Source organism: Chaetodon trifascialis, chromosome 1 (assembly GCF_039877785.1).
Source record: "Chaetodon trifascialis isolate fChaTrf1 chromosome 1, fChaTrf1.hap1, whole genome shotgun sequence".
Classification (NCBI taxonomy): Eukaryota; Metazoa; Chordata; class Actinopteri; order Chaetodontiformes; family Chaetodontidae; genus Chaetodon; species Chaetodon trifascialis.
Genome location: NC_092056.1, coordinates 31,683,059 through 31,691,795, shown reverse-complemented (window position 1 = coordinate 31,691,795; position 8,737 = coordinate 31,683,059). Strand labels below are relative to the sequence as shown.

Sequence of the window (8,737 nt, the reverse complement as noted above, 5' to 3'; positions counted from 1 at the left end):
AAACTTCATTACATTTTGCCACTGTATAATAAATGTTTAAAAAAAATACTGTAGGAACGTGATATTATCAGAGCACTTAAGTGATACCAAAGTAACATGGAAACATTTTAAACTCATCATGAGTACTGCTGACACACAAGAATACTTGACTTAGGGGAAATTGAAATGACTATGTTGTTGCAATGAGAAAACACATCTCCTTTGCATGTAGTTTATTTATCTTAAATAGAGGATTAATTTTTGCAACCAGGCATGGAATACTTAATCCTTCAATTCTTCTAAACAAGTCAGTTTATTTGAAAAATATGATTTTTTGATGATAAAATATTGTGAAAGAGCAGCTTGTATCATCCCATGCTCTTTATATTCTGACCGTTCTTAGGCTACAGCATGTGGCCGCTGTGGGCCAAACTTACATGTTAACATACAGTAATACAGTACAGTAATAACATGTAATATTATTAGATGTAATATGTAATTTTTCTGAACATGCTGTATTCCAGTACCTAACAAGTTTGAGACAGGACAAATGTTACCTGGAGGAATAAACAGATTACAGATTATATGTCTCATAAATGTCCCTATTGATTTATTGATCATCTCAGCTCCTCATAATATCCATTGTTGTAGGCAGTTCATACTATATATTTTATGGTAACAAAACATCTTAAAAAAATGTGTGAATGAAGAGCAAACACACAGAAAGGGAGTGAGAGACAAAGACAGAAACTGACAACAAAGAGGTGGGCGTGCCTTCCGACACAGCCCCGCCCAGTTATCGCCCGTCCCGCCAATCAGCTCGTGGATATGCAAATTACCTCACAGCACCGCATCGTCCCTGCCCAAATGATGACGTCACCCGAACATCTCCGTCTGGCTCTGCTGCAAGGACTCAGACAGAAGCAACAGAGGACCTAAGGGAAGCCAGCCGGGGAGGGGCTTTTTGTCAGGAAGGAATATTATTACTATCCCCACCGCCGGCTCTGGAATAAACACGCTTTTTCTCCGCTGTCTTTTCCGTGCAACAGCACAGCCCGGATCGGCTCGGACCGGGACATCCGGTTTCTATCGGGAAAACAAAGGGGGTGGATGCTTTTTGTAGCTCCTTGCATTGTTTTTCTTTCCCCCCTCAGCCGCTCTGATTTATTTGCACTGACCAGTTGTCTCTGAAAACCGGGTGCGGTGCCTCTCCCCTCCTCCTCTCTCCTTTCTTTCTCCCCAGATCACTCCCTTTTTTTTTACCCTCCTTCCTTTTGCCTTTTATCCGATCCCGCAACGCTGCACAGTCGCAAAGATGCCCAGCTCGCTCTTCGCAGAGAGCAGCGTTCAGGGAGATGCACTGGACGACCAGAGAGCCTTGCAGATCGCCCTGGATCAGCTCTCCTTGCTTGGCTTGGACAACGACGAGAACCCACTGTACGACAACAACCAGGAGCCCCGGAAAAAGAGCGTCAACATGACCGAATGCGTCCCGGTTCCCAGCTCCGAGCATGTGGCTGAGATTGTGGGCAGACAGGGTGTGTGTTTCAGTGTTTCTACACATTTTAGCTATATATATTTTTTTCCTCATGTCATGCAGCTGTGCAGGGACGGCCATGCACCCAAACACTTCAGGTATGAGCACGTCCCGAGACGTCTGTGTGGGAGGAACAAAATGCCAGCACACTCAAATACTGCATGCATTGTGTTTACAGAGTCTTGCTTGTCTGCACAAGGGCTTAAACAGGGCTTCTTTATCATATTTAAATATGTAAAGAGAAGCCGAACGTGAATTCGCCACCTCTGTGATTCACCAAGCAGTGAGCGATTCAATAAAACGTCAACTTTGTTACTGTTATACACTGCTCCTCTAGATATGCACAGTGGTGGGCGGCAGCATGAGTCAGTTCAAGAAGTTGACAATTACGTGAAAAAAGTGCCGATTGAGATGATTCTGTCTATGCTGATTTAAAGAGTACCTTGTACCACTTCTGTTAAGACACTAAGTCATATTTCATGGTGTGCATACTTTTGTAGGCAAGCGAAGGCACATTAAATTGTTAGAATTTTGAATGGAGTTTTGATGAAGGGACCGACACGCACCAGAGCTCCGCGAACTCCCTACATCGAAATTAAATTAGAAAACGACGTGAAGCGATGACCGCTGACATAACAGGTTAGTTTCATCATTATCTGGTAAATTAGGACATGTAGGTCACCGAGCTGAGAGCCCAGAGGGAGCGCTGGCACTCACTGACCCCAGATGTGTGTCTTGCTTTGTTCAGAAACTGCTTGCAAATCGATTCTGATTATGATGATGAGCAATGCAGGATCAAATTAGGACAACGGTCGTGATCTTACTGTGGCACAGGCAGCAGGCGCCCATAACGGCATAGACCTTGCTAACACAGTCCTCCAGCTGTAGGGCTGCAGGGCGGTACTGGTGCCTGGTTACATATGCGGAATCTTTCCCCCTCCCTGCAATACTGCTGCTGCTGCTGTTGTTCCCAGAAAAACAAAGTAACTGTAAGGATCCACTAACTCCCAGCCTCAACCTTAAAGCGACAGTGGGACATTTGTATGTATATTTAGGAACCTTCTCCACCAGCCATCCTCCTTTGTAAGGTTAGACAGTATATGGGGAATAAATGAATGTGGATTAACCATGAGCTCTGGGATTATTTTAAAACCCCTTAAAAGAGACCCTATCCTCATTTAACCTACATCAATTTGATAGTAACCCATCATGAGTTGATGTCAAACATTTGAATTGGTTGTGTATACTGTCTTTAGGTGCTTTTACCCTCCTCTAGGTCCCTGGTTACATTACTGTGTCCCACTCACCTGGCTTTGCTCTGCTAATTATGTCATTCTTCTGTGGCTGTTTCCTCAGCTCGTCCCATTTTGATCATGAAGTGATGTGTGTATGTGCTTGAGGGTGTTGGAATCCAACTTTATGAACCAGTGCCAGACTAAGTGCATAAGTAGCTTTTCCCCACTAGACTCAAGTCTAAGAACAGCTGATTTAGATGTCATTTATATTGTAGTTAATGAAACAAGGATTATCATAGATAAAGTCTTCTTGTGTGAGTTATTTTAGTCCTGCTGCATGTTCATGGTAGTACAGTATGTGGTTTGAATTTGTTCTTCTCCAAAAAGGTGGTTTCCCCTGATTTCTGAAGCCACTAGCCTTTTGACAGGCAATGATAAACACCCAGCAGCTGTTTGGAATAGTTCATAAGAAATATTTTAACACATGACATATTTCAAACTTTTGTTATTGTGTAACCTGCCCTCACTTTTGCATTTTGCTTCCATGTCTCAGGTTGCAAAATCAAAGCGCTGCGAGCGAAGACCAACACCTACATCAAGACACCGGTTCGAGGCGAGGAGCCTGTGTTTGTGGTGACAGGCAGGAGGGAGGATGTGGCTATGGCCAGGAGGGAGATCATCTCTGCTGCTGAACACTTCTCCATGATCCGAGCCTCCAGGAACAAAAACACCAGCCTGAATGGGAGTGGCACCCCAGTCCCAGGACCACCGAACCTGCCAGGACAGACCACCATTCAGGTGCGGGTGCCTTACCGTGTGGTGGGGCTGGTTGTAGGCCCCAAGGGTGCCACCATCAAGCGCATCCAGCAGCAGACGCACACCTACATTGTGACACCCAGCCGAGACAAAGAGCCGGTGTTCGAGGTGACTGGGATGCCGGAGAATGTGGACCGAGCACGTGAAGAGATTGAAGCCCATATTGCCATGAGGACTGGGGGCCTCATTGAACTCCAGGATGAAAATGACTTCCACGCAAATGGGACAGATGTGGGTTTTGACCTGCATGGGCATGCGACCCTCTGGTCCAAGCCCAGTGCTAGTATGACTCCCGCCTCTGTGCGCAAACCCTTCTCCAACTACCGTAATGACTCATCCTCCTCCTTGGGCAGCGCATCCACGGACTCCTACTTTGGTAACAACAGCTCACGCATGGCTGACTACAGCCCTCCCAGCCCTGCACTCAGTTACACCACCACCAACAACAATGGCAACAACAATAACAACAACATCAACGTCAACACCAACGGCAACGGGTTTGTTTACGGAAGTGAGGTAATTTCTCCTGACTGCACTGATCTGACTTTTGACTCCTCGCCTGGGTTTGACCCCACGCCAGCCCCACCCGGCCTCCTGTGGTCCCAGTATGATAGTCGCCTGACACCCTCCTCCACTGGAGGCAGCTCCCCAACCTCCACCACAGCCATGTTCTCCACCAACACCTCCACTAATGCTAATGGAATAGTGGTGAGTCAGAGAAGGGGTAATGGTTATACACCACAGCCCAGACTGTCACCTCCTCTCCACAGCCACACTGGAGGCCCCACTGAGCACCCTTTAGCCAGGAGGGTGTGCAGTGACCCAGGTGGAGGTCCGCTCAGTTTCAATGGTTACTCCAACACAATTGCCTCCCTGCCGGGCCCTCACCTCCCTGGGGTTCCATGTGACTCCTCAGCCTCGTCGTCCTCCTCCTCTTCCTCCTCCTCCACCTCATCCAGCACCAGTCGGAAAGGCAGCCGCGACTGTTCAGTGTGCTTTGAGAGTGAGGTAATCGCTGCCCTGGTCCCTTGTGGGCACAACCTCTTCTGTATGGAATGTGCCAATCGTATCTGTGAGAGGAGCGAGCCCAAATGCCCTGTCTGCCACACCGGCGTCACTCAGGCTATACGTATATTTTCATGAGAAGTGTAACACTTTGACAGTCTCATCAGCGAGACTGGCTACAATAGCAACAACAGACTCTTCATACTGCTTTAATGGGATCACCCAATCATCAGTTTGGAAGGTGTACATAGATATACAGTACATTTGTATGAAAGAGGCTGCAGTATCCTGGAGAAGAGACAGACACCCTCTTTGGGCTCAGTTGTAGTTGTTTATAATATACTGTAGCTTTGGGAAATATTTTCAACATCTAAGTGCATGTTTTAAATATTACAGCATAGTAATCAATAGTTCTAGTAAATTGTACCCTATATTTATGAAGTGAAGAGGCACAGTGGGGTCAGGGTGGAGGTACGTGGGTCAAACTGTAGACTGTTAGCGGGCTGAGCCTTCCAGTTTTGCCGATCGAATGTAGTTGGGGGGGAGAGGCCATGGCTGGAAAACATGGTAGGCTTCCAGCCAAACAGGACTATTGACTTACAAACATACTGCAGCTTGAGGTCAGAAACCATGTGAGGGAGAGCAACAACATATCCTACGTGTATAGAATCAATTTCCACAAGTTGAAAGTTTTAAATGACATTAATACAGATTGAAGTATTTTGTTCTTTTTTGACTTGAAAGATTATATTTCTTATTGCAAAGATGTTTACAGATATTTTAATTTAAGTTCAGTGAACTTTTTGTAGCTGGGTTGAAATATTGTTTATTTTTTAGTATGGCCTTATGGCATTGATCACTGTATTATTTTAATATCACACGACTGTGGGAGGAAATCCAAGTCCACAAAATGTGTATTGCTTTTGACAGTATTCTGTTGGGATGGAGTTTTTATAGGTTCAGCAAAAAATGTCTTTTAAATCTGCTTCACCCAGCATATTTTTTATTCAGTAATATAAAGCATATTTTATTCTATATTATTATGAAACATTGAAATGTACAAAACTTAGTAAGTTGAACACAAAGAAACTGTTTATGCTTTCTAAAATTTGTATGAATTAGATTCCAGTGGGAATTACAGGCTTCTGTTGCACCACTATAGTTTTAGTATTTCTATTTTAATACATTTGTTTACCACTTGTTTATGTATATGTAGGTGAAGTTACTTGAGCGTAAATGTACTTTATTGAGCAAAATTTAAGAACAAAGTATATTTTATTTTATGATAAAGGGCCTTTAACCTCATGGTCAAATACTAATATTATATTTGCTGAGACAAGATTTGAAAATGTATCAAGAGTTTTATTTTTCTGACATTTAAAGTTATACATGATAAAAAGTAAAACTTAAGTAATGGTGCTACTTCATGTTTTTTTTAAGTATTTCTATATAAGTCCAATAAAAAATGGTACATTCAGGGGGTGTCTGCTTCTCGTGTTCTTCCTGACCTGTTGGGTTTTGTTCTGCTGGAGTTCAGAGCAGACAGAAGTGAGCAGGGAGGCTGTTGAGGATTGTTAGTAGTTTCTGAACATTTAACCGCTCTCTGCTTCCTAATGCAAGCTTGGAGGTGGCAGGAATTACATGGTGGCCTAATTATTGAGTGTAGGTGGTGCTGGCCAGACAGGGGGACATGGCCTGCCTTATCACTAATTAGAAGTGCTTGTGAACCTATTCCTTTACAGCCCGGTACAAAGACACTAATCGGGTTCTCCTGGGTGGTAATGGACCAATGAAACAGTTAATGGTGATACTGAGAATTTTGAAAAAATGTGATCTTTGATGAATGTCATTCACTGTTGGTTTAAACAGCCTTATTGTGGCACCAGCTCTTGAAAACTTTCATGTAAAGCTGTAACAATTAGTCAATTTCAAATCACCAGAAAAAAAAAAGTGTTTTATGAGACATTTATGAGAAAAAAATGAAGAAATATTCCAAACATTTTCTGGCCCCAGATTCACAACTGTGCTTTTCTCAGGGTTATTTATTTGTAAACTCACTATCTTCGGGGTTTGAACTGCTGGTCAAACATTTCAAGAGGTCTTCTCAGGGAAGTGAGAAGCATTTTTCAGACACTACTTTTAATAGACAATCATAAATTGATCTGTTGAAAAATACAATCAGCAGATTAATCTTTAATGAAAATAATTGTTAGTGGCAGCCCCAGTGTGTACTCAAAGTTGGCAACAAATGTTTGATCAGATTCCTAGAGATGCTTACTTAGATCAGGTATTTGTTGGTTTTAAATACTAATTTTGTCTTTTTTTAATGCTGGATTGTAACTAAGGTTGGTTGGTAATTATGGTTTTAAAGCAACATTTTAGAAGAAATTAATTTTGGCAAAGCTGGATCATGAACCATGCACAGCAGGCAAAGGCCCTATGTGTTCTTTGGGGCAATGTGTTTATGGTAAATTGTGGGAATATTGGTTTGGCAATATGCGACACTAAAGGACAGACTTAAATGGTAATCTTTATTCCATGAATCAACTATTTTTTATTTATTTTTTTTTTTTGTCTAAGTGACAGTCCAAAATCTGAAAATATTCACTTGAAAATAGAGAAAGCTACAAATCCTCACAAATTAGAAGCTGGGCTAAGGGAATGTTTGGCATGTTTTGTTGAAAAATCTCTCTCTCTCTCTCTCTCTCTCTCTCTCTCTGGTAAGGTAGAAATACCACTTGGTTTCTAGGACTTTGAGCCCTGAGTTTGATGAACCATAGCAGGCCTGGCATATAAGAGCAACAATGGATCACTGACTTAGCTTGAAGAGGCGAGTTTTTTGTTTTGTTCTGTGATAAAAGAAAGTGGACTTTGTAGGTGTGAACATGCAGCAATCAGCTGACAATAGTTTAGCCTTTCTGGTGTTGAGGAACTGTTTACTGACCTGAAATAACTGTGACTGGATGTTTTTGTGTCCTATGGTGGTGTTAATGTTGTTCAAGAGGCCAAGGTTCAAGGAAAATCATTCTCAGTGAGCACAGAACTCTTGGAACTGGAGTATAAATGAACAAAACAGGCCTCAATCCAGTATCCAAATCCATATTGATTGATCCTTTACTAGTGCATAGAATATAAAAGTGAAGTACCAACTATGACTCCTGCATTCCAACATTCCAAAGGTATTTGAAAGCCATTGGTCGAAATTTGCATCTGGGTCACCTGTGCACACCCTGATTTAATTTAAACTGCTGGATGTGTCAAAAGCTAAAAAAGCTGTGTGTGTGTGTGTGTGTGTGTGTGTGTGTGTGTGTGTGTGTGTGTGTGTGTGTGTGTGTGTGTGTGTGTGTGTGTGTGTGTGAGTGAAAATTGGCATCACTTAGAATACTCCTCTGTCCATCATAACAGAACAGTTCCTGTTCTTTGCTTGTCCCCCCCCCCCCCCATCTCCTTCTCTGTGCTGAAGTGCAGTCTCATCTCATGTGGTTCTGTTGGAAACACTGACGTTTAAACACATGCTTTGCTGCAAGATAGTAAATGTGGAGAGAGCCGGCTCTAATGATAAGTTTAAAATGGAAACATCCAACGCAGGCCCACAAATACTGGCCCTATAAACCATATTATTAGGAAGCAATCCTACCACTGCGGAAAAGAGCTGACAAGTGTTTTTAGCCAAGTGCACAACATATGGAGTTCACATAATGCTTCCAGTGGTCAAAGATTCTCTCAAAAAAGGCCTGTGCTTCTGGTCAAGGAATGAGATGCATAACATACAGTATAGACCTGACTCACATTACTGCTGTGTAGCTTTTCTGTACATTTGCTTCAGTTTTTGTGACCTCATAGACTCATATATTCATTTTTGTTCAAAGTTCTTCACTTGCATACAATTTAAGATATGCACTAGAGATTTTGGTGTAGTATTATAAGATAACTTGTGCGATGAGAATAACCTGCATCAAATCTGAAGTGAATTTAAAAAGGAAAAAGTCTCCTGTAACTTAGTAGTCATCTTTTTTTCCACCCTTGCTAATGAGTCATTAAAAGCTTGAAGTAATGCTTGGAATAAACCACATTACAGCAGTGCATATTCAGAGCCAACATTCCACCACAATAAGATAGCTTCTCTTCTACTCACCTTTGTCCCACGTTGTATTGTCTTACAGAG

At 42.5% G+C, this 8,737-nt stretch overlaps 1 protein-coding gene across 1 annotated transcript; it reads left to right on the top strand.

Moving 5' to 3' along the window:
- Positions 1–898: 898 nt before the first annotated feature.
- On the top strand, positions 899–6,044 carry mex3b (mex-3 RNA binding family member B). The gene is made up of 2 exons (XM_070969857.1): positions 899–1,517; positions 3,305–6,044. Exons 1-2 carry the CDS (start codon positions 1,295–1,297, stop codon positions 4,708–4,710), a joined length of 1,629 nt encoding a protein of 542 aa, XP_070825958.1. The 5' UTR covers positions 899–1,294; the 3' UTR covers positions 4,711–6,044.
- Positions 6,045–8,737: the final 2,693 nt, after the last annotated feature.

Coding starts and splice junctions, on each gene's coding strand:
- mex3b (XM_070969857.1), top strand. CDS start 1,295: ATGCCCAGCTCGCTCTTCGCAGAGAGCAGCGTTCAGGGAGATGCACTG. Junction 1,518..3,304: donor TGAGATTGTGGGCAGACAGG/GTGTGTGTTTCA, acceptor TCCATGTCTCAG/GTTGCAAAATCAAAGCGCTG.